Source organism: Octopus sinensis, linkage group LG14, assembly GCF_006345805.1.
Source record: "Octopus sinensis linkage group LG14, ASM634580v1, whole genome shotgun sequence".
Lineage (NCBI taxonomy): Eukaryota > Metazoa > Mollusca > Cephalopoda > Octopoda > Octopodidae > Octopus > Octopus sinensis.
The window spans coordinates 19,826,480-19,854,419 of NC_043010.1; the positions used below are offsets into that span (position 1 = coordinate 19,826,480).

Sequence of the window (27,940 nt, forward strand, 5' to 3'; positions counted from 1 at the left end):
CATATATATATACATATACATTACATATATAATATACATATATATATATACATATAATATATATATACATATATATATATATACATATATTATATATATATATATATATACATATATATATACATATATATATATACATATACATTACATATATATATATATATACATATATATATACATATATAATATATATAATATATATATACATATATAATATATACATATACCATATATATATACATATAATACATATATACATACATATATATATATCATTAACATACATATATATATATAATACATAATATATACATACATATATACAATACATATACATACTATATATATATACATATATATATACATATATAGATATATATACATACTATATATATACATTAATATATATACATATATATATACATATACATACATATATATATACATATCATACATAATATATAACAATATATATCATATATATATATATATACATACATATATATATAACACATATATATATATATACATATATATATACCACATATATATATATACATATATATATACTATATATACATATAATATATATACATACATATATACATATATATATATACATACATTATATATTAATATACATCATATTATATATATATATATACATATATATATACATATATATATATATATATACATATATACATATATATACACATATATACATAATTATACATATATACATATATATATACATATATAGATACATATATATACATATACATAATATATATATACATACATATATACATATAGAATATACATACATATTATACATATATATATATATACATACATATATATACATATATTATATATACATACATATATACATATATATATATATACATACATATATACATATATATATAATATACATAATATATACATATATATATATATACACATACATATATACATAATATATTATACATACATATATACATATATATATATATATACACATACATATATACATATATATATATACATACATATATACATATTATATATACATACATTTATACATATATATATATATACATATATATATATAATACTATATACATATAATTATATACATATATATATATATACATATATAATATATACATACATATATATATATATATATATATATATACAATACATATATATATACATACATATATACATACATATACATACATATATAATATACATATATATATACATATATATATTATATACATATATATTACATATATATATATATACATACATATATATACATACATATATACATACATATATATATACATAATACATACATATATTATATACATATACATACATATATATATATACATATATATATATACATATATATATATATATATCATCTATATATATATATACACATATATATATATACATATAGATATACATTATATATTACATATATCTATATATACATACATATATACATATAATATTATACATACATATATATATACATATACATACAATATATATATATATATACATATAATATATACATATATAATATATATATACATATATACATATATATACACATATTATACATATATATACATATATATATATATACATACATATATACATATATTATATATATACATACATATATACATATATATATATATACATACATATATACATATATATATATACATCATATATACATATATATATATATACATACATATATACATATATATATATATACATACATATATACATATATATATATACATACATATATACATATATTATATATATATACATCATATATACATATATATATATATACATACATATATACATATATTATATATACATATATATATATACATACATATATATTATATATATATATATATATACATATATAATACATATATATATACATATCATACATATATATATATATATACATATACATACATATATATATATATATATACATATACATACATATATATATATATAACATATACATACATATATATATATACATATATTAATATTTATACATACATATATATATATTATATATATACTATATATACATACATATAATATACATAACATACATATATATATACATATACATATATTACATATACATATATATATACATATACATATATATATAATATACATATATATATACATATACATATATATATATACATTATAATATATATATACATATACATATATATATATATACATATACATATTATATATATATACATATACATATATATATACATATACATATAATATATATACATATATATATATACATATACATATATATATACATATACATATATATACATACATATATATATATATATATAATATACATATATATACATAAATACATATATATACATACATATACATATATATATACATATACATATACATATACATATACATATATATATATATATACATATACATACAACATATACATATATATATATATATATTATATATATATATATTACTAATATCATATATATACATACATTACATATATATATATATATATATACATACATATACATATACATATATATACATATATATATATATATACATACATATATATATACATATATATATGTATACATACATATATATATACATATATATATGTATATATATACATATATATATACATATATATACACATATACATATATATACACATATATACATATATATATATATATATACATATAAATATATATATATGTACACACACACATATAAGCACCTCATAGTATATTTGTAAAGTTTGCTTTTCCTCCTTTTCTAAACAATTTTGGTTCTCTATGCAGAAACCCCAAGAAGAAAGCCTCCACCTTCATTGTCCACCTTGTGTCCAACTTCACATTCCATGTCATTTGTTAATCCCAACCAAATCTATTCCATTCAGTTCTATCAGGTTTCTCACCCAGCATACAAACACATCAAGTGTGGAAATACCTCCAGCTGCTTCAAACCAACAAGGCCACCACTCCTGACAATGTCCCTTGTATTACACTCAAATATTGCACCCCAGAATTTACTGCAATACTCACCAAACTCTTCAATCTTTTACTCTCTACAGGGATATACCTTGATATTTGGATGCATACCTCCATATGTCCCATTCCAAAAAAGGCCAAGCCCTCTGACCCAGCCAACCAGTGTCCTATTACTTTCACCTCTAACACATCTAAGGTAACAGAGACAGCCATTAACAAAGATGTTTACCATCACCTAGAATCTTTCTCTCCTCAGTGACCGCCAGCATGGCTTCAACAGTGCCAGAACTTTGGTCAAGTTACAATAGTGGGCTCTCACTTCAGAGAAGTTTGGTGAAAGCAATGTTGTTGCTCTAGACATCAGCAAAACTGTCAGGCCTGTCGAGCATGCACATTTTCTACCTGCCTATGAGCTCCAATGTCTCTTACCTTTTGGGTCAGTAAATTCCAATAAGATCACTCATAGTAAAAAATACTGACCAAGCTCTTTCTGTTCCATGACAAAACATGGCATTCTTCTTAAATATTCCCCAAACATGAATCATCTACACATAATGGAAACATCACACACTGAACCTGTGCAAATTCCCTGAATGAGTCATCCTCCACTGAAGCCAAAAAACTCAAGCACTACTCACATGAAGGACTCATCAACGCACCCATCGAAACATGTGTGGCACCCAACTAAAGCCTTTACAGTCACTCCAAATGCTGGGCTTCACTATCACCAAGGATCTCTCAGCAAAAGTGCATCCATAGCATAGCTAGGACCACATCTTTCCAAGACCAGAACACAGTTCATCCCCAACTGCTGCTGACACTCTACAAGACATAAGTGATGCCCACACTAGAGTACTGTGCCCACATCAGGGGCAGTGCTGCTATACACACACAGGCATCCTGGAATGTATTTAGAGAGGCCCACTGAACAGATTGGTATTTTATCACAAAACTACACAATCCAGCCTCCAGCACACAAGTGTACTGTCTCTTCTAATGCAAGTATAATGATCTCTGCTGCTTGTACTTGGCAGTACTCATTCCTCCATCACTCAGGTACCTACATTCCTGTCTCACTTGTCCTTCTACCTGTTGTCACCCTTAGCGCATCCCATAACTCAGCCTTACACTAACCATTATGCCCAATCCCTTCTCCCCAAAACATCGGCCCTCTGGAATCTTTTCCCTGTTCATGTTTTTCCTGCAGGTGTTAAACAGAAACCGTTTATATGTAACACGAATGGCATCAAGCTCACAGGCTTTGAAGGACTTGTGATGGTCATGCACAATACCCCTCTCCCTCCTGGTTCAACAAGTAAAAAAAAAGAAACCTATCTTTGAGTTACTTCACATAGCTATTTTTAATTATGCAAATTACTCTTACAACAAAAATAGAGATAACCACTTTCGATTTTTGTTTTCTATCTGCAAAACTATAATTACTTCTTCAATTATAGTGTACCAAGAGATGCTGCAGCCAACACAGGTCAGTTGTTTTGCCTCGTTAGTCCTGTAACTTCAATAAGTCTAATTACATCTGGATAGATTGATCCCCATTGAATTATGAGATCCAAGTCTTTTGTAAGGCTCTTTCAACATATGGCCCTTAAGCCCAGTTTCTGTGGCTCAAAAACTGGCCAAAGGGATATTTGGCCTTCTGTATGCATATCCAGGCAGAATGCATCTTCTTCAATGTAAGATCTCAGTGTTCTTACAAGCAATGCTGTATTTGACTGTCAGATGACTAATGCCAGGAGAGGGGGGTAGAGAGAGGGGGGTAGAGAAAGAGAAGTAGAGAGAGGGGGTAGAGAATGTGCATGTGGGAGGATGAAAAACAGGAAAAGAATGAATATGACAACATAAGACAGAAGAGGAAAAGAGAGAGTAAAAAACACAGTGTGTGTGTGTGTGTGTGTGTATATCCTCATCATCATCATCGTTTAGCGTCCGCTTTCCATGCTAGCATGGGTTGGACGGTTCAACTAGGGTCTGGGAAGCCAGAAGGCTGCACCAGGCCCAGTCTGATCTGGCAATGTTTCTATGGCTAGTATCGAACAATGCCATGAAGAGAACACTCACCCTCAGACACTGCCATTTCTTCCACTCCCAACATAAGAAGAGATCAACTTACTGTTTGGAGGACACACATAGTCCTTTTTATTGGCCAGTTGACTTCTGGGCACACAGGAATCTTCTGACCAAAAACATGGTACTCCAGGTTGGCTTTGTTTGCATGCAGTTGCATTTGTGAATGCTGAGCAATTTCCTAGAATTTAAGAAGGAAAATTAGATTAATTCAATTGACTGGAATGTGCAGACACACATTTATCTATGGGGAAACAGTGATTGCCTCTTTTCACTAACATCATGAGCCATCAACTGATTCTCATAATATTTTCAAACTGTACATCATGCTCTTTCATTTATTATGAAAAACATATACATGTTACTTTAATTTACACAGCAATTTGTAGACAATAACAATGTTTGTTACACATTTCCAAGGAGCCTGGTTCACAGTATTTCTGATAGTGAGATTGTTTAACATGAGGCAATCAATTTCATCTGATAAGCAAGTTTTCTAACAAATTTCTATATGAACAGGCAAAAGACATAAATTCACACACATGGATATAAAAATAACGATGATGATAATATATGTATATATTCACCGTAAATACTCGAGTATAGTCCGCAGGGGATTAATCATTATGTTTTAATTATATTTTTATTATTATTATTTTTAATTTTATACACACACACACACATTCATTTATATTTATTTGTATATATATATATATTATATATATATATATACACACACCACACACATACACATATATATATATATATATATTATATATATACATATATATATACACACACCACACATATATATATATATATATATAATATATATATATAAATATATATATATATATCCACACACACACATATATCTATCATCATCATCATTTAATGTCCGTTGTCCATGCTGGTGTGGATTGGACGGTTTGACTAGGCTGGCATGCTTGAAGGCTGCACCGGACTCGAGTTTGATTTGGCATGGTTTTCTAAAGCTGGATGCCCTTCCTAACGCCAACCATTCCAAGTGTGTAATGGGTGCTTTTACATGTCACCTGTACGGGTGCCATTTGCATGACACCAGTATCTGCCATGACAGTGATTTTGCTCAGCTTGATGGCTATACACACACACAGATATATATATATATATATATATATAAACAGATAAACAAATTGTGATTGATAGATTCTTACCAGTGGTGTATTTTATGATATCACGTAGCATCCTCCCATTGAAACCATTGAAGATATACATCACACTGCAGCAGAGAGAGAGAAAAACAATATATCAACATATATTAATGGTGTCTCAGAACAGACAGGAACAAGTAGTATGGTAGCAACATGAGGCATTATAGCTTTATAACAAACATGTAAGATGACAGTTCGCAGCAATGAGATATTGTAGGTTTATAGTGAAAATGTAGTACAGCAATTTTTACAGCAAATATGGCATGCCAAGTTTTCATAGCAACATGTATGTTTGGTACTGCTGTCTTCAGAGTAACATGTGGTATAAGGTTTTAAATGCAACATGTAGCAAGATAGTTCCACAATAACATGGTATGACAACAATTATTTTCAACATGTAGTATTACATGTTCACAGCAGCATGTACTATGAGTCATATTAACATGAACGATAACTAAATACACTAACTGGTATCACAGTACCACAGTGTCATGTATAACATGTAGAACGACTATTTCATTGAAACAAGTGGTACAGAAGTTCTACAGCAACATGTGGGTGTGACAATTTTATGATCAAATATAGTACAGCAGATCAAAGAGCTACAATTACATGTTATTTAATCAACTGTTACCACACCAAACATGTATTTCCTTCTGCTACATGTCACTGGAAATTGCAATAACAAGAACTGGAGTAAAATATACCAAATTAGTGCCTTACTTGTTGTGGGAAACAGCAGCATGGCCAAATCTGGACACATCTTTCTGTAGGTGAGGTTTCTCTAAGCAATACCAATGATCACATTCTGCAAAAAGAAAGAAGCTTTTAGTTTAACCTGGATGGTTTCGGTTTCTTTATTTAACTTTCATAAAACATGTTATAGAGGCACATGACTTGGTGGTTAAGGTGTTGGACTCGTGATCGTAAGATTGTGATTTCAAGTCCTGAACAAGGTGATGCATTGACCAATCCCTCACACATGTATGACAGTGTGTGTATACATATACAATTATATATATATATATTTCGTTTTTGGATTTGGCACACACACACACACACACACACTGACCCACACACATGCGCAGAAACAAACAAAAGGGAATGCAGTGTAAATAACGGACAGAGTCAAAACTATTGAAATGGTTGCAAAACGCAACGAAAATTTTAGGAAAATAAAAATAAGAAAAGCGTGGAAATTTTACTGGTGAGTGTGTTACATAATAAGGCACAAAAAGAAAATTACTCTCCCCAGACACAATAGTATATATATTTATATAGATATATATAAAATAAGAATGTATTATGTGTGTGCATGTGTATGTATATGAAAAAGGAAATTTTGAATGTAGAAGAGTGAAGTGAAAAAGAGTCTGTAAGCAGATATCTACATGAGAGAGGGGGGGGAGAAGAAAAAGAGATGAGGGTAAACAGTGGAAATGTGTTGAAAGGAGAAAATAAATGGAAGAACAAGTGATGAAGAGAAGAAAAAAGGCTCTGTGTGTGTGTGTATATTTATAATCATCATCATCATTTAACATCCATCTTTCATGCATGGGTAGGACAGTTGACAGGAGCTGACCAGGTAGAAAAACTACCCTTAGGCTACTGTGTCTGTTTTGGCAGAGATTTTACGGATGGATGTCCTTCCAAATGCCAACCACTCCACAGCCTTAATATACAACATAAATTTCATCAACCAATGTGGTGTTGTTCAATATTTACATCATCACCATTGTTTAACGTCCATTTTCCATGCTAGCATGGGTTGGACGGTTTGACTGAGGACTGGCAGGCCAGGAAGCTGCACCAGCCTCCAATCTGATCTGGCAAGGTTTCTACAGCTGGATGCCCTTCCTAACGCCAACCACTCTGAAAATGTTGTGGGTGCTTTTTACATGCCACCAGCACAGGGACCAGTCAGGCAGCACTGGTATTGACCATGGTTGAATGGTGCCTATTATATGCCACCGGCACAAGAGCCAGTCAGTTGGCACTATATGTGTGTGTGTGTGTGTATGTATGTATATTGCATATATATATATATATATATATATATAATATATATATATATATGTGTGTGTGTGTGTGTGTATTATATGTATGCATGTTATACACACACACACATATATATTACATACACAAATAGATAAATAAGAAGAGAGAGAGGCAAAAAAACTTACCAACATCATAGGCCATAAAGTCTAAAGAATAGCACTTGGCACCGGAATTCACAGAAGCCTCATTGTGGGTGTTGCCGCCAAATGTCAGCATGAAACCTTCAGTTGTAAGAATGGCCGAGTGAAGGAAGCGGGGTGAATCACTGCTCCGTAACACTTGCCTACACATGCAAAAAAAAAAGAAAGCAATAAACAAAACCATCATTATCTTTGCAAGAGATTATATAGTAAGGACTTATCATAATAGGGGTCAATTCAATCAACCCCCACCCACCCACAACATATTTACAGCTGAGTCAAATCTAGTAATTGTTTTAGCCATCACAACCAACGCCCAATCTGGAATACTCCTTTCACTCTTACAAGTGTGATGGATCAAAAGAATCAGTAGAACCGGTAGAGCAACAGAGGAACTGATTTGTCATATTTAGTTGTGTCGCTGTATGTACTGAGTTCAAACCCTAATGAAGTCAACACTGCCTTTTGTTCTTCCAAAAAATAAATAAAAAAAACATAGCATATAAGTCCTGGAATCAGCACAATCGGTAGTTCCTTCATCTCAAATGTGAGGCTTTGTGCCAAAGTTGGCAATTGTTATTCATCATCATGTAACGTCCGCTTTCCATGTTGGCATGAGTTGGATGGTCTGGCTGAAAACTGGTAAACCAGGGGCAGCACCTGCTTTAACAAGGTTTCTATGGCTGGATGCCCTTCCTGATACCAACCACTCCGAGAGTGTAGTGGATGTGTTCTACATGCCACCGGCATTGGTGCCAATGACCAGACACTTGGTTGACAGGTCTACACAAGTACAGTATGTCACCAAAGCTTTCGGCCATCTGTCACTGCATCCATGAGGTCCAATGCTCGAATAGTGCTTTTTATGTACTACCAGCATGGATGCCAGTCGGACAGCATTGGCACTGGCCATAACTACGATTTCACTTGGCTCAAGAAGCCTTCACAAGCAAAGCATATCACCCAATGGTAAAATGATGCTTTCAAGGGGCCAGTTATGCGACACTGTCATCAGCCACAACTACAGTCTCACTTGGCTTAAGACATCAGACAAAATGCTTAACAATATTTCTTCTGGTCTTTTGTGTTCTGAGTTTAAATCCAGCCAAGGTCAACTTTATCTTTATGGTGCCGTAGACCAAGAACTGGGTTTGATATATTTGACTGAAAACACTGAAAGAGTGTGCCTCAGCAGAGCCAATGAGCCCAAACAGTGAAAACAATAAATAAATGAAAGAATTACAGGTATATAACATTGAAAGGGAGTCAAAGTATTTCATAATAAACATGTATTAAACTTTACTTGTGAAGACCTGTTGGAGCAAGTGAAATCAAAATCAAAACCGCTGATGTTGCCGATGACAGTAACACCTGAGTGGCACTTGTGCCAGTGGAACATTAAAAGCACCATCCGAGCATGATCGTTGCCAGGGCCACTGATTGGTTCCCGTGCTGGTAGCACATAAAAAGCACCATTCAAGCGTGGTTGTTGCCAGTGCCACAGGACTGGCTGTCGTGCGGGTAGCACGTAAAAAACACCTTTTGAGCGTGATTGTTGCCAGAATCACGTGACTGGCTCTCATGTTGGTGGCACTTAAAAGCACCCACTACACTCTTGGAATGGTTGTCATTAGGAAGGGCATCCAGCTGTAGAAACATTGCCAGATCAGATTGGAGCCTGGTGCAGCCTTCTGGCTCACCAGTCCTCAGTCAAACCGTCCAACCCATATGTAAAACATAGAAAATGCTTATAGATAAGTATACATGTGTATATATATGAATGCATGTGAATGAATATATGCAAGGAGGTATACATACCAATATCGTATTTTGGGGTTATATGAATAAAGTTTATCTGTGATGTGATTAGTCGCCGAACTAACAGAATGGTAGCCGCCGTAGACGTAGATCAACTGCCTATTCTTATCATAAACACTCGAGTGCCAACAAGTATTCTTCACTATTGCTCCAGACGTTTCTGGTATAAACCAGCTTTTGTTGCCTGCAAAGTACAGAGAAACAATTATTTAGAAAAGGGAAAAGGTCAATGAATAAACAACACAACACACCCATGACCCATAGATTTGTAAGAGTGGGATTGTGCGTGAGTGTATATAATCAAGAGAAAGGAAGAAAAAAAAAGAAATTTACAAACAACAAGAAAGTGAGATGGAAAAGCTGAAAGAAACTGACCAAAGTAGAATTCCTGAATGCAATGTAGATAGCCATAAATGGGACTGTGACCGAAGAAAACATGCATCACATCATCAACAACATGAGCCGTGTGGCCAGACACGGCGAGCTGGTAGCTCTCCCATGTTGAATTTTTCAGTAGCGTCCAAACTTCCTGACCCAGGTCAAACATCCAAAATTCATTGGAGATGTTGTTGCCAACCACACCTCCATACATGTACAGCTGGTTCTGGAAGATTGAGGAAAGCATCAATAATGACAGACAGACAGATGTGTGTAAGTGTGCATGAGCGTAAGAATATGCATGTGTTTGAGTAAATATACACGTGTAGAAGTGTAAACATGAATGAGCATGTGCATGCTTGAATGTGCATATACAATGACAATATCACTAAAGTTAAGAACAACCAGCCTGACATTGTTATATAGAATTACAAAATAAGATCCAGCTCTGTGGTTACTCAATGATACAGAAGTCATTTAACCCAACTGATTTCTCTGTCATAATTTCTTTGTTATTTATGACTTAGAAAAGGAAGTTAGAATCAACAAACGTTTTGCAGGGCATCTAAAACTGGTGCAAAGAAGAGAACCTAGTTCAAGTGCTTGCAAAGTTTAGATGATGGTGCTAACTCTAACAACAGATAAGTCTAGCACCCAACAATAGGAATATCCAATGAGCTTACGCACAATTTTCATCTAGCCAGGTTTAACCCACAAGGTTTTCATTGAACAGAGGCTGTAGTAGAAAACACTTGCTCAAGGAGTTATGCAATGGGATCACACTCAGAACCACAGGGCTATGAATGTGCCCTGGAGAGTTGGGTCCTTGAGAAGATGTGCAAGAGATTGTTTTGTGGTGCAGTGTATAAAAAAAATAAAACTTGAAATCTGGAAAAAATTCTGATTCCAGAGTTGTGTTACAGGAAAATATTAAATTCAGATTGGACATAATAAATCTGGTGATTAGAGTTGAAATATTCTGCCAGGGATCATAACAGAAGACACCAACTGAAGATGCTCCAAACCTGAAACCACAGTCACAAAGTAAAATTCTTGACCAAGCAGCCAAAATTACACCTATGTATGTGTGTGTGAGAGAGAGAGGAGAGAGAGAGAGAGAGAGAGAGAGAGAGAGACTGAGGATGTATGTAAGTGGGTGTATAGCTGTACTTGTATAGAAATTAAAGCCATCAGAGTAAAACTGAACTTACCTCATGAAGTACAAGCGAGTGTCCATGACGTGAATTGGGAGTGGGATTTCTTGAGTCAGGAGTGCTTGGAGGTGGATAAAACATTGTCCATTTTTCCTCTGTTAAATTGAAGCTGAAGTAAAAATTTGAGACAAAAAAATAATTCTCTCAGAATATCTTAATCAATATATAATATAAAAATAATGATGCCCTGCTTCTTATTCATGTGTATACATTACATACATGAGGGTTAGATGACACCTTGCGCTTGCCATCATTACTCAAACATCTGCTTTTCCCTGCATGCTTGCTTTGGACAGAGTTTATTGAGGCAGATTCCCTACAGTCGGACGCCCTTCCTGTCACTGACCCTTACCTGGTTTCCAAGCAAAGTAAGATTTCAAAGGTCAAACATGTTTTCACAGAATATTGAAAAAAAAATGTTTGTTTTGTTATTTGGCTGTGTGGTAAGAAGCTTGTTACCCAACCATGTGGTTTCGAGTTCAGTCCCACTGCATGCACCTTGTGCAAGTGTCTTCTACTATAGCCTCCGGCCAACGAAAGCCTTGTGAGTGGATTTGATAGATGGAAACTGAAAGAAACCCGTTGTGTGTGTGTGTTTATGTGTCTGTTTGTCTCTCCCACCATTGCTTGACAACTGATGTTGGTGCGCTTATGCCCCCGTAACTTAGAGGTTCAGCAAAAGAGACTGATAGAATAAGTACTAGGCTTACAAAGAATAAGTCCTGGGGTCAGTTTCTTTGACTAAAAGCAGTGCTCCAGCATGGCCACAGTCATATGACTGAAACAAGTGAAAGAATAAGAGAGTAAGGCAACCACTTTACAGAGTGTCCTCTGCATGCTTTTCATGTGGCACCAGCAAAGAGAGAGAGGTGCAGTGTAGTAGGGGCCTCTTTTTTCCTTTTTACTGGTACCATGTAAAAACCATGCAGTACATTCTGTGAAGTGGTTGGCACTAGGATGGGCATTTACGTAGAAACCACGTAACGGCAGACAATAGAGCCTGGTGCAGCTCTCCAGCCTTGCCAGCCCCTGCCAAATTGTCCAACCCATACCTGCATGGAAAACAGATGTTAAATAGTGATGAGGAGGAATTAAAGAAAGTCTGAAAAGAAGTCGGCAGGAACATAACACAAGCAAATTCCAAACATCCAGTCTTCAGTGATGATAATAAAATAATTTATTTTAAATAGTTATAAAATTTCTTTCTGGAAGAACTTGGTGTGAATTTCTGTGCAAAAGTGCAGACTCAACTCATCTGGTCGAAGATAAAGAAACACTTCACTGGTATTATGTGGTACATGGAAAAAGGCAGCAAACTGGCAGAATCATTACCATGCTGGGCGAAATGCTTAGTGGTATTTCACACATCACTACGTTCTGAGTTCAATTTCTGCCGAGGTCAACTTTACCTTTCGGGGTCAATAAATTAAGTACCAGTGAAACACTGGGGTTGATGTAATCGACTAGTCCCCCTCCCCCCAAATTTCAGGCATTGTGCCAATAGTAGAAAGGATTATGTGGTATATGAAAGGATTATCCCGTCATTGTTGTATTTCTACAGTTTGTGTGTCTAGAATTGGGGATGATGCGGGTTCAATGGTGTCTAAATGTTTAAATTACTTACACAGACATCAGCATGGTATCTTCTTCAAAACTGTATCCTCCAACAACCCACACTGTATCATTGACCTTAGCCACTTGATGAGATGCTCGGCCACTTATTTGCTTTTCTGGTGGTAATCGTGTCCACAGATCATTGCCATCTTTCCGACTACAATCATTACCTGAAAATAACGACAAAAAATCTTGAGAATATCGAACAAAGACAGTGGACAGAACTGTGATGTGTTTGGATGGCACGTGACGGTCAGCTTAGTACAAGTGACAGTAAGAGGACAGCAGAAGTAGAATCAACCACAAGACAAGATATAAGATAAGACACAGGATTATAAGGAAACCCAGAAAGAAAATGAAAGACACAACAAGATGAAGATACAAGATAATGATGAAAGACGACAAGAGAGATGACATAGAAATACAAGAAGATGTTAAACACAAGAAGACAACCAAAGACATATGGAATGGAAGCCATGGATAGAAAAATAAGAGGACAAAGAGTGAACAACAAAAAAAAACACACAACCATGATAATGATGTCTAAAATGTTTTCCTCACCAATATATCCTGTATCACATTCACACTGATTGTTCCAGCAATTTCCGTGGTTGGAGCAATTATTTGGACAGAGTTCAATCTCACAGCCATCGCCCACATAACCCTTCTGACACCGGCACACATAATTTTCACAAAGACCATGACCTGAACACTTTAATGGACAGCCACCAACTCTGAAAACAAAGAGAAACTGGAGTTTAAACAAGATTAAGTGATATTCATACCTCTTTTAATAAGTTGGTATGATACAAAGTGATAGCCTACCTTGACCTTAACTATTAAATCAAACCATAAATAATGCGCTTTTTTATACTTCTTATATTTTTCAAAATTAAGATAAAGTTTTTTCAATCTAAAATATACTCTCCTTCTTTTTCTACAATGCTCTTCCATCTATCTGGTAGACTTGCAAGGCCCCTCTTTACTTGTCTGTGACAAAAAATACTCCTCCAGTGCTGTTCTGACCTCATCTACAGAATTCACATTTTTTCCATCGAAATGATTTTGAAGACTGCAGAATAAATGATAATCAGATGGGGTATTGTCCAGTAAATATAGTGGGTGGGGCATCATTTCCTATTCAAACTGCTCCAACCTTTGGAATGTCATCCTCGCTGTGTGTGGTCGACCAAAGCAAAATATGCCGAATATGCTCCTTTGTCACTTCCATTATTACTTTGAAAAATAACTGTTAAAATCAAACTGCACTCTTCAAAACTTACACTAAGAATAAATACAAGGTAAAATTACTACCTGCTTTTATAACAAGTTGATGCAGGTCGTTTATCCTGTCTCCCTCCAACTTTTAGTTCATGCAATTGAAAAAAACCACATTATTTATGGTATGACCCAATATAATACTATTTCTAACATAGGTACAAGGCCTCAGATTAGGTAGATTCTGTCCTGGCACCAGGTAAAAAGCACTCATACTAGTACCACATAAAAAACACCCACACTGTTGCTGGTGTCACATCAAAATCACCAGTACTGGTGCCACGTAAAAGGCACCTGTACTGGTGCCACACAAAGTACTGAGTAAACTCTGTAAAGTGGTTGGCATAAGGAAGGGCATCCAGCCATAGAAACCAAGTCTAAACAGATGAAAGGAGCCTGGTGTAGCCATCAGGCTTGACAGCTCCTGTCAAACTGTTCAATGCATGCCAGCATGGAAAACGGATTTTAAATGAGGATGATGATGATGATACAGTTTGAGTAGAATATTTGACTGCTACATTATTTAATCAACCCCAGGACATAAGCAAGTTTGTCGACTGACCCCAGAGGACACTAAATGTTCACAGAACTGACAACACCACCACCATCACATTATAAATTTACCTGAAATTGCACACTAAACACTTCAGCCAATCCTTCTTCACCTTAACTTGTATCCCACTAAATCTCTCCACCCCAACAGCACCATTTTCCCATGATTCCAACTTCCAACTGTTCAAAACTAAACAAGTTCAAGGCCACTTCTCCCCCCACCTCCATCTTTCTTTCACTAAAGGTCAAGGCCAGTGAATGTCCACTACATCAATGTCATCAATCTAGGGACGAGCTAAAAAGGTTACAATGACTGAGCATCTTTTGCATCAATCATATCAATCAAGGAGTGAACTGCAGAGGACAAGGTCTCTGCCCAGACTCTTATCACCATCTTTTAGCTTTTACTTGTTTCAGTCGATGGACTGTGGCCATACTGGAGTACTGCCTTGAAGAATTTCAGTTGAACAAAATCAACCCCCAGCACTTGTTTTTTTTTTTTTAAACCTGGAACTTATTGTATTGGTCTCTTTTGCTGAACTGCTAAGTTATAAGGGTGTAAACACACAAACAACAGATGTCCAGTGGTGATGGGTGACAAACACAGCCACAAAGACACAAACACACACATATGTCGGGCTTGTTTTAGTTTCCGTCTACCAAATTCACTCAAGGGATTTGGTCAGCCCATGACTATTTTAGGAAACATTTGCCAAGGTACCAAGCTATGAACCTGGAACCAAGTGGTTAAGAAGTAAACTTTTTACCATACTGCCATACCTGGAAAAAAAAAATCTTCCAGTAAAATAACTCTAAAACAGCAACAACAAAATCAGTTTGTCCTTCTGGCATCTTAATTATGCAAGGGTTGGGAAAAACAGGACAGTCACAGCAGAAATGTATTTAATCATTACACAGAATGGGGCTGACCTTGCCTTCAATAAAAATAAAACTATTTGCCAGCCAACACTTACCTGTAGCTTATGTTGAATCCAGACATGTTAAATGCTAAATCACTGAAAAACATCAGATATGCTGACCCTGATTTGGCTGTAATTTCTATGTTGGACTCTTCTTTGTTATCTTCAATGATGACCCCACTGAAATAAATAAATAATAATAATAATAATAATAACAATGTTAATTCTTTCTACTGTAGGCACAAGACCTAAAATTGTTTTTTCAGTGAGGAAGGCAAGTTGATTACATGAACGCCAGTGTTCAAATGGTACTATTTCATCAACTTCAGCAGAATTTGAATTCAGAATGTAAAGATGGCTGTTACCTGCCATGCTAATGATTTGGCCAGCACGCTGCCAATAATAATATTAATGATTACAAATTTTGGCACAAGGCCAGCAATTTTAGGGGAGAGGGTAAATCAATTGATCCCAGTCGTTAATTGGTACTTATTTCATTGACCCCAGAAGGTTGAAAGGCAGAGTTCACCTTGGCAGAATTTGAACTTGGAACATAAAAAAGACAAATGAAATGCCCCTAAGCATTTTGCTCCGTGTGCTAACGATTCTGCCGACTCGCCACCATCTTAATAATAATAATAATCCTTTCTACTGTAGGCACAAGGCCTGAAATTTGGGGGAAGGGATTAAGTCAATTACATTGACCCCAGTGTGTAACTGGTACTATTTAATCAACCCCAAAAGGATGAAAGGCAAAGTAGAACTCGGAATAATAATGATAAATAATAATAATAATTCTTTCTACAATAGGTACACTAATATAATCAATGGAGAACTTTATAGTAATTAATTTTTTCCCAATTTGATAGAGAGCAATCTCTTCTCCCTCTTCTACACTAATTCAATTCATATCAGAGAAGCATTACAGGAATATTACACCGATTCCATTATCTGACTGTTGCTTTACTGACCCTAAAAGGATGAAAAACTAAGTTTGATACCAACAAGATTTGAACTGAGAATGTAAGGACCATTCCTAAACACCACAAGGTATTTTAATTTCATGTTCTAATTCTGGCAATCCACTACTTGATTGGCTTGACAATTACTAGAAATATTTAGTTCGGGGCAGTAACATTTTCCACAATGCTACACCTTTGTAATAATCCTTTCTAAGGCCCGAAATTTTGGGGGAGGGGGCCAGTCAATTAGATCGACCCCAGTATGCAACTGGTACTTAATTTATCAACCCCGAAAGGATGAAAAGTGAAGCCGACCTCGACGGAATCTACACCTTTATAATAATGATTTCTGATACCAGCACAATGCCACAAACTTCAGGGTGCATATACTTGATTTAGTCCTTTAGCATTTAAACGGGCCACATCCGGCCCAAATATTCTACTTGTTTTATGTTCACTCTGACCAGATCTGGCTTTTCACACCTATCCTATAATGTCATTCTAAAAATAAGCAATCACATTATTGAAATCTCAGAGATGAGATAATGCATGATTAATTCAAAACAATGTGAATAAATAAGCATTGCATTTGACAGAGTAATCTGAATGCTAAAGAATTAAACACCTCAGTATTTTACTGGTACTTTAAAATTTTTACTTTACTACTATTTTATTGATCTGCAGAGAATGAAGGGTGAAGTCCTCAACAACATCAAGGTTTAAACTTACAAATATGAAGGTACATAAGTAATTCCCAAAAGGTAACTTTTTTTTTTTCCACTGCCCAATCCACAACAACTAAAATAATTGCTAGAGTCTCAGTAGGAATGTTTACCTGTAGGCTGCAAGGAGTGTGGAGAAAGCAGAATCCCCATCATAAATATAGAGGTGGTCCCATCCACATTCTGTGATGAAATGCAGCATTTGTATGTGAATTGGACGGCTGCTGTTTGTCGTGTTGGGGTTTATCAACCAGCTACATTTACAATTTTCAGAATAATTTGCAGGACCATCTGTAACGTAACCTGTCATGGATATGAGACTGAAATACAAGAAGAAGAACAACAACAAGATGAATAATTAATTTACAATAATAGCAATACTTGAACATACACATAACACATGAGCACCCAACAACCACCACCAAAATCCTTCAAACCCAACAATGAAAACTCAAGTGGGGCCCTCTCAGTTGACTATCTAATACCTATTTCTTTACTACCCACAAGGGGCTAAACACAGAGAGGACAAACAAGGACAGACAAACGGATTAAGTCAATTATATCTACCCCAGTACATAACTGGTACTTATTTAATCAACCCCAAAAGGATGAAAGGCAAAGTCGACCTCAGCGGAATTTGAACTCAGAACGTAGTGGCAGACGAAATATCGTTAAGCAATTCGCCCGGCATGCTAACATTTCTGCCAGTTCTAATACCAGAGTAGTAAAGAACTCACTGAGAAATCAGTAGCAATAAAGAAAAATATTGTAGTTTACCCTTGGCCTAAACTCTTAATGCCCAAGTGTACCTAACAACAGCAGGATCAATCTATAGTACCGAAAAGTAGTCTGTTCCTTGGGGGAAATCCTACCATGGCCCTGTCTCCTACCTGGGAGAAGGTTTGCCATCCAAAAATCTAAAGATAATGCCAGTATGGAAAACAAACATATGATATATATATATATATATATGGTTAATAGAGGTTGGGATAACCATCTAAGGGATAAAAGTATTCATTATACTACCGGTATAATTACCTATGTTTAACCCTGGACATACACATGCAAGCATATTAAGTTCATAGGTTACAGATGATGACAAAGATAAAGATGAGTTTATCAGGAATCAAATTTAAAGTAAACAGAAAATGGAGAAATATTGATCAACAACAATTGACTTACATCAATTATTATTTTTTAATTCAATACAAATAGACTGCATCCCGTCTAACAGCTGCTTCTGCTTCCAATGTTATATGGTACTGCCATTGAAAATTATAAAAATAATAATCATCATATTTGGTAAAACATCCAATCTAGAACATGGAGCTTCATCAGAGTGAAGAAAAAGACATACATATTTTTTTTTTTTATTACTTATCCCCCTGTTGCCCCATAGAAAAATTAACCCACCAATTACTATTTTAGGTTTAGTCATTCACTCAACATCCCAAAATGATGCATAAGCAAAATGGTAGGATTTAAATATATTCAGCCTTCCATCTTCTCAAGGCTCTTCTTCTTTTCTTTTATGTATGTATTTTTCTTCACTCTGATGATCCATGTTCCAGATCAGTTGTATTACCAAATATGATGAATATTAGTTTCAGAATTTTCAATGACAGTACCATATAACATTGGAAGCAGAAACAGCTGTTAGATAGGACATGGCCTATTTGTATTGAATTAATAAATAATTGATGTTAGTCAATTGTTGTTGATCAATATTTCTCCATTTTCTGTTTACTTTATATATATACATGTGTGAGTATATATATATATATATATATATATATATATATATAAATCCAAAACATGGAACATGAACACTTCAGATGACAATAAAACATCCAGACAGATAGATGATACGAAGATGGACAGGAAAAACAAAAAGACAGACAGGACAAAACAAGGATGGGCCATTTGCGTGTGTGTGTGTATACACAAATCGAAATCAAATTCGATGACTGGCATCCATGCTAGTGGGGCGCAAAGAGCACCATACAAGCATTTTCATTGACAGAGCGGCTAACCGGCTTCTATGCCAGTGGCACATAAAAGTCACCATTCGAGTGTGATCGTTACCAGCATCGCCTTACTGGCACTTGTGCCGGTGGCATGTATAAAAATATTTGAGCGAGGTCGCTGCCAGTACCGCCTAACTGGCCCTCGTGCCGGTGGAACGTAAAAGCACCCACTACTCTCGGAGTGGTTGGCATTAGGAAGGGTATCCAGCTGTAGAAACTCAGCCAGATCAAGATTGGAGCCTGGTGCAACCATCTGGTTCGCCAGTCCTCAGTCAAATTGTCCCAACCCATGCTAGCATGGAAAGCGGACATTAAACGACACCGATGATGTTGATGATGACACACACACACACACCTTCATGAGGGTAAACATAGTCAACATATAGCTATTTAGCTATATAGTACACACACACTGTATTGTTAATCCAAACTACAGTTATATCTAATCCAGTTTAACAGAACAGCTATTGTTGTTCTTAAAACAGCAACACTACCACCACCAACACTTTTGCTACCACTACACTACTACCAATACATAATCACTATATCTGCTAGAAATAGCAATCAAATGTTACCACTACAACCAATCCACCATTGTTATTACCACAACCTATATATATATATATATATATACGCGGGGCGTTCAATAAGTAATGCCTCTGACCCACTTGCAGTTGTTTGATCTAGCTGAAATTTTGCATGTGCAATTACCTATATCTCTATAGATTAAGTGGCAAATTACAGCTCTGAACTAATTGTGGTTTCTGATTTACAGGTGTTTGAACTGAGTCAAGTGTGAAACGGAGCCTGTTGAGTGTCGAGCAGTGATGCGGTTTTTGTATTTGAAAGGACGCACACCACGGGAGACTTTTGATGAAATAAAAGTAACTTATGGTGATGATGCCCCATCATATGACCTTGTAAAACGCTGGCATCGTGAATTCAAACATGGTCGGAACTTTGTGGAAACAGCTCCCAGATCTGGTCGCCCCCTTCTGCCATTGATGAGGCATCTGTCCGTCAAGTTGAGGCTGCCATTTTGAAAGATCGACGCATAACTATTCGCCAAATAGCCCATGAGGTCAAGATTAGTACCGGGTCTGTGGAAACTATCATTCATGACCATTTGCATATGCAAAAGGTGTCTGCCAGATGGATTCCCAGGCTGCTCACACCTTTCCAGAAGTAAGAACGCGTCGATAGCGCGAGGATGAATTTGGAGATGTGCCAAGAAGATGAGTCAAAATTTTTCAAAAGACTGATTACACAGGATGAAACCTGGGTCCATCACTATGATCCAGAGACCAAAGCCCAGTCAATGCAGTGGAAGCACCGTGACTCACCTCCTCCAAAGAAGGCAAGGGTGCAGCCCTCCGCTGGCAAGGTCATGCTCACAGTCTTCTGGGACCAGGACGGAGTAGTGATGACAGATTTCTTGGCAAAGGGTGCCACAATTACAGGAGTCTATTATGCTTCACTTTTGAGGAAATTAAGAGAAGCTTAACTCATCCCCCATCTCCTGACCTGCACCCTCTGATTTTCACCTCTTCCCAGCCATGAAGTTGTTTTTGAAAGGAAAGCGTTTCCCAGATGATGCAGCCTTGATTTCTGAAGTCACGTCGTGGTTGGAGGACCAAGCTGGGGTCTTCTACAAAAACGGTCTTCAGAGCTGCATCAAACGATGGGAGAAATGCGTAACTCTGGGTGGTTCCTATGTAGAAAAAGACTAATAACTGTGCCAAGTTTCGTTGCTCTACTGCTATGGGAAGTGGGTCAGGGGGCATTACTTATTGAACGCCCCTCGTATATATATATATATATGTATGTATGTATGTATGTATGTATGTATGTATATTGGTGTGTGTGCGCGAGTGCACGTGTGGATAATTGAATGTACATCTAAGCACACATACACACTCATATAAGTACGGATGCATACACACAGATACATGGGCAAATACATGTACATATAAACATACATACCCACTCCATCTACCACCCCTTCCTACTTCCCCCTAACCACAAGACCAATTTCTTGTTCTCCATGCGGTATTTTCCAATTAATTGTTGTCGCTGAAATACCGACATCATACCACGTGACCTTTCTTGACCAATCGCAGGCTAACATCCAGTGATCAACATTGACTCCCTTCAATCAAACTTTCAGTCAGACCCCAATGGCCAAAGACTAGCCACATGCTTCAGACTTGGAGTACCAAGGAGTCTGAATCAAACTGTTTTGATCTCATCATCATCATCATCATCGTCGTTTGACATCCGCTTTCCATGCTAGCATGGGTTGGACAATTTAACTGAGGACTGGTGAACTAGATGGCTGCACCGGGCTCCAATCTTGATTTGGCAGAGTTTCTACAGCTGGATGCCCTTCCTAATGCCAAGCACTCTGAGAGTGTAGTGGGTGCTTTTACGTTCCACTGGCACGAGGGCCAGTTAGGCGGTACTGGCAACGGTCACAGAAAATCGTGTTTATATATATATATATACACACACACACACACATACAAACACACATAGATTTGGGCAGCATTAATCAAAAAGTTAACCTTGGTAATTGTTAATCCATTAACCAAAAAGTTAACTTCGTTAATCATTAATCCGTTAATTCTTTGAAAATGTAACAGAAGTTGACGTTAATTTGTTAACGTTAACTTTTATTGAAAAAAGGCATAACTACAGTTTAATACCCCACCAACTTTGTTGCTACATAACTTCCAGAAAAAATGGATACTTTTTAATGAAAGTTTTCCCAAATAATCACTTATATCCAGTAGATTGAAAGTTTGTAAAGATTTGTTTGAAAAAACAAATCTTTTCCGAGGAGTTGGGGAGAGGAGTTTTGGAAAATTCACAGGACCCAGTATTTCCCCTCTCCTAACTTTCTGGAAAATATGTATTTTTTTATGAAATTTTATACAAATACCTTTCAAACAGTGTAGATTACAGTTACAAAGAAAATTGTAGGCAAAATGTTTGGAAGGGTGCGGAGTTCTGGAAAACAGAGTTTTGGATCAGATGGCCACATAAGTTGGAATTTCTCCATTTTGACAGGGATTTTTCCCAATGTTTTCGCCAAAGTCTTCAGAATGATGGAGGCATCTTTTCAGGAAAAAGGAAAAGTTTTGAAAATTTCTTTTTTCCACCCCACCCCCCTCACCACCCTAGCCTGAAACGATTTTGGCCATGTCTTTCTTTTTTTTTTCTCACTACTCACTTAAAACCTGTGAGAGAAACATTTTCAGTTTAAAAAAAAAAATTGTTAATAATTTCAGAGGAAAATGTGTGAATAAAGGGACAGCTGGCTGCTGTTTCTAGAACATCCCAAAACCTCCCTCCTCCTTTCTTTCTTACTCACACATCTATTGATATTTTTCAATATTTTTCTCCCCATGAACAAATTTTATGGAATGTTGACGTCTAAGTAACACGTGTGTAGTCCCAACCGAGCAAGGCCGTGTTGTGTGTGTGTGCGTAAGAAAAAACATCTTTAGTGTTCATATCAATCTGTCAAACATAATGCTTATTTGTTCACTGGTTTATAGTTACATAATTTTAGCTGATCTTGTTGAGTAAATTTGACTTTTATGGGAAGCAAATTTAATTAACAGGTGTAAAAGAAATAACATTATGGATAAACACTAAAATTGGATTTCTTAATGCATCTTACCGGTTTGATTTGTTACTAAAATTATCCCAGATGGCAACCGACAAAAGTTTTGCCACTTTTCAAGATGAGGTAAATTAATTTGAATTAATTAAAATACAGAAATAATTGGTACAAGATTTTATTCTTTCAGTAAATATTTTGTACCTTAGGGTGGAATTTCTTTTGACGGATGTTTTAAGGTGCATTCAACATATCTGACCTCCAAACCCACCGCAAGCCACTTTTTTCCAGAAAAAAAAGGAGGGGGGGACCTCGAAGTTTCCCACCAAGAGTTTTGTTTCACTGATCTTTTTTTCTTTTCCAGGTTATTTTGCATGCTGTCAACAAATGTGAAATCATGCGTAAACAGCTCCTTTTTCCAGAAAAGGACAGATTCGGCTGCTATTTCTAGCATGCCCTGCTACCAAGTAACAGCTATTTGTGTTCACACCGAAATATTTACCAACTTTTTTCCTTCCATTTATTTTTTCCCCTTTATAGAAGTCAATATTTTCTCTGTTGACATTCACCTCAGCAAGGTCACAAATCAAGTGGAAACATCAATCACTGTTCCCTCTTGACAGGACAAAGAAATTTCCTGCTGTCTTTGCTAGCAACAAGTGGATGGATTTGGTTTCAAATCCAAGCAGGGCCAAACAAGGTCCTACAAGTTATTTATAATAATAAGTGGCATTATATTGGGATTGAAAGAATGAGGCGTACAATATTAAATATGCTAAGGCAATTTATAAATAATAGAAACTTTTAAACGTTTACCAGTTTTTATGAAATTTTGAGGGTAACGGACTTCAGCTAATGGAAGCTAATAAGTCCGCTAATGATTTTCAAAGTTAACTTAAAAGTTAAATTGTTAACAAAAATGTTAAGTTCGTTAATAAACAATTAACGGACTTATGCCCAGCTCTGTCTGTATGCATGTATATATATATATATATTCATGTAAGATGGGCTTCTTTCACTTTCCAAATCAGCCAAATCCACTTGGAAAAGTTTGGTCAGGAAAGGGCTATAGTAGAAGACCTCCAACAAGATGCTACACAATGGGACCGGACCTGAAATTACCTGGTGAGTAACAAATTCCCCACCAGACACCCATACTCGCACACATAATGGTTTTTGCTGGTCAAAGTTAATTTACTATGATACCATGAGGACTTCACATGTGTCCCGATTATGAAAATATTAAATTCACTAAAAATATTATATACATATTGTTTGACTGTAGTATAAAATGCTGAGAAATAAAAACAAAAATGAATACTTTGATCTATTAAATCTGTTTTTTAAAATTTCAACATCGTTTTACTCTCTTTTACTTAATTCTTTGTAGAATATACACCTATACTTCAATGAAATAAAGTATTGCTTATTCCAGGTATAAAAAAAAAAAAGGTCATGCACTAGTCTGTATATACACTTGCGTCGGAAATTAATTAGCACTTCTCAAATTTCTACATTGTCTTACATTTTCTTAATTTAATTAACTTATTATCAGAAATGAACTCGTTTTTAATCAAAAATTTATTAAAACATATCCCAGCACACCACATAATTGTTATTAATCGTGAAATTTAGTCAATATCTTGTTGCTCCTCCTTTGGCAGCAATGACAGCTGCTACGCGGGTCGGCATGCTGTCTATGAGTGCCTGCAGGTACTGTGCAGGGATGGCCCCTCATGCAGCAAGAAGTACCCCAAACAGCTCGTGTCGGTTCCTGTATTGCTGCACATTCAAATACCTACCCAATCGACTCCAGAGGTTCTCAATAGGGTTCAGGTCAGGTGACTGGCCAGCACGTACTCCTCGCCACCAAAGAGGTATCCCGTACTATCTCAACATACTTTGCTGCGTTGATGTTGCCTTCGACGGCATAGAGCCGCCCAACACCACTGTAGCTGAACGCCCCTCACACCATCAGACCACCCCCACCATGCTTCATGGTGAGCAAATCAAGGGTGCTAATTAATTTCTGACGGTAGTGTATATATATATATATATATATACACACACACACAGCAACCTACCAACCGATTATATGCAGTAAAGCATGTCGTTTCCAAATTTCTGGCCCTACTATACTGTACAGTCAACAAAATCAAAAACAAACAATGGGCAAGCATGAAATTATAAATATAAAATGGCGACAATTTACCCATTACACCCTGTACATGTGTGTATGTGTATATATATATATATATGAATCAGTGTAAAGTTGCTTATTCACTGCACAGCTTGTTGGAGCTTCCCAAGAGGAGAATGCAGACAGTTTCTCTAGCAACTATGAAGTGGCTCACTGACCGTACACAAATGGAGTATTATATTACTACATGTATTTCTAAATGTAAACATATATGTGGTATTTCACATCCACACACTGGAGGTCATTAGGAAGTTCTCATGCAATTTTACATTTTAATAACTTTCGTTCTTTATATGACTGAATGAATTTATAAAAATAATTCAGAACAGTGAATCATCTATTTTGTCCTTGTCTGTCAAAATATTACCGTTTCAGAAATGCACTGAAATTAGAAAAGAAATTAGACTGGACAACTAGGGACCTATAACCAACAATGCCATTTTTCATAAATGCACAATCCTCATCAAAATCACTTCATATCCATCTGCCATGACAAGCCAGGGGATTGCACCAACCAAGTTCCAATGTCTGCTTTAGCATGGTTTTTACAGCTTGATGCCCTTCCTAATGCTAACTTTACAAAGTGGGCAGGGTGCTTTTTATGCGGTACCAGCACCAGTGAGGTCGGTTTTGGCCCTCCAGTGTAAGCAGTACATGTCCTTACTATTATGCTACAGCCCACACGCAATGTGAACCACACACCCTGCAAGAAATTGCAGTTAAATCTTCCTCAAATACTATCCCATCATTGAGTCTCAGGGCTGATCTGAGACTACACAATAACATGGATCAACAAAGGCCAAGGAAATAATCTCTAAGTCAGTGTTTCTCAACCTTTCTTTTACTTATGAATCCGCTGAGTCATTCGATGTTTTAAAAAAATCCTATTGTATTTTTATAATTAAATATTATAAAGAATCGTATTAAAAAAGTTGTTAAAATATTTTATTTATTGTAGAAGTATAACCAAGTTATTGCAGATAATTTTTAACAACTAAACCTCATATGAACCCCCATGGGTCAAGTAGGCCCCTGAAAGCCATATGGACCATGGTTGAGAACTAGTGCTCTATATGGTTGCTCAGTCTGCCAGAAATAGTAGTGAAATCTCCCTCAAACCACACCCAATCATCTTAACAAAGGACACGATAATGTAGTCCGAGATACATCTCTATGAAAAAAGACAGGCTGGTGATCATTTGAATGTCCTTGAGCGATTAAAAATAACGGACAGGCTCCTGGATTATAGGGAGCTACAGGACCAACGCTAAAAACAGATAAACATGTGACTACAAGACCATTATTGAAGCTGCTTTGTAATATTGTTGTAGCAGTGACTAAGATACCTAAATGGAGGAGAGGGGAGAGTCTCAGAGAGTATGGCAGTTGGAAAGGCAAAAAAAACCCTGAGAGGCACAATGTTAAAAGAGTTCAGTTTGGTTATCCTGAATGGGAGACAGAGTGTCATTGAAAATTAGACTAAGGGGTGGTGCAGCAGTGGCTGGGTGGTATGAAGCTTGCTTCTTTAAGGCGGCAAGCTAGCAGAAACGTTAGCATGCCAGGTGAAATGCTTAGCGGTATTTCATCTGTCTTTACATTCTGAGTTCAAATTCCGCCAAGGTCGACTTTGCCTTTCATCCTTTCAGGATCAATTAAAGAAGTACCACTTATGCACTGGGGTCGATATAATCGACTTAATTCGTTTGTTTGTCCCCCTCTGTGTGTAGCCTCTTGTGGGCAGTAAAGAAATAAGAAGCTTGCTTCCCAACCACATGGTTCCAGGTTCAGTCGCACTGCATAGCAACTGGGCAAGTGTCTTCTACTAGGGCCTCGGGTTGACCAAAACCTTTTTAGTGGATTTGGTAGATGGAAACTGAAAGAAGCCCATCATATGTGTGTGTGTGCATGCATAGGTGTTTATATGTCTGTGTTTGTCTCACCACAATCACTTGACAACTGATGTTGGTGTGTCTACGTCCCCATAACTTAGCAGTTCAGCAAAAGAGACCAATAGAATAAGTACTGG

The 27,940-nt window shown here is 35.8% G+C and overlaps 1 protein-coding gene across 3 annotated transcripts in view; it reads right to left on the reverse strand.

The window, feature by feature from the left end:
* Nucleotides 1-27,940, reverse strand: part of LOC115218754 (attractin-like protein 1) — a 163,490-nt gene that overhangs the window by 103,663 nt on the left and 31,887 nt on the right. For all 3 annotated transcript variants that reach the window (XM_029788665.2, XM_029788663.2, XM_029788666.2), the window contains exons 2-12: nt 18,176-18,382; nt 16,433-16,558; nt 14,190-14,362; nt 13,639-13,798; nt 12,012-12,123; nt 10,798-11,026; nt 10,423-10,606; nt 8,590-8,747; nt 7,130-7,214; nt 6,410-6,474; nt 5,260-5,394 (exon numbers count right to left, since the gene is read on the reverse strand). In XM_029788665.2, coding sequence (XP_029644525.1) covers nt 5,260-5,394; nt 6,410-6,474; nt 7,130-7,214; nt 8,590-8,747; nt 10,423-10,606; nt 10,798-11,026; nt 12,012-12,123; nt 13,639-13,798; nt 14,190-14,362; nt 16,433-16,558; nt 18,176-18,382 — 1,634 coding nt within the window. The remainder of the gene's footprint in view (nt 1-5,259; nt 5,395-6,409; nt 6,475-7,129; nt 7,215-8,589; nt 8,748-10,422; nt 10,607-10,797; nt 11,027-12,011; nt 12,124-13,638; nt 13,799-14,189; nt 14,363-16,432; nt 16,559-18,175; nt 18,383-27,940) is intronic.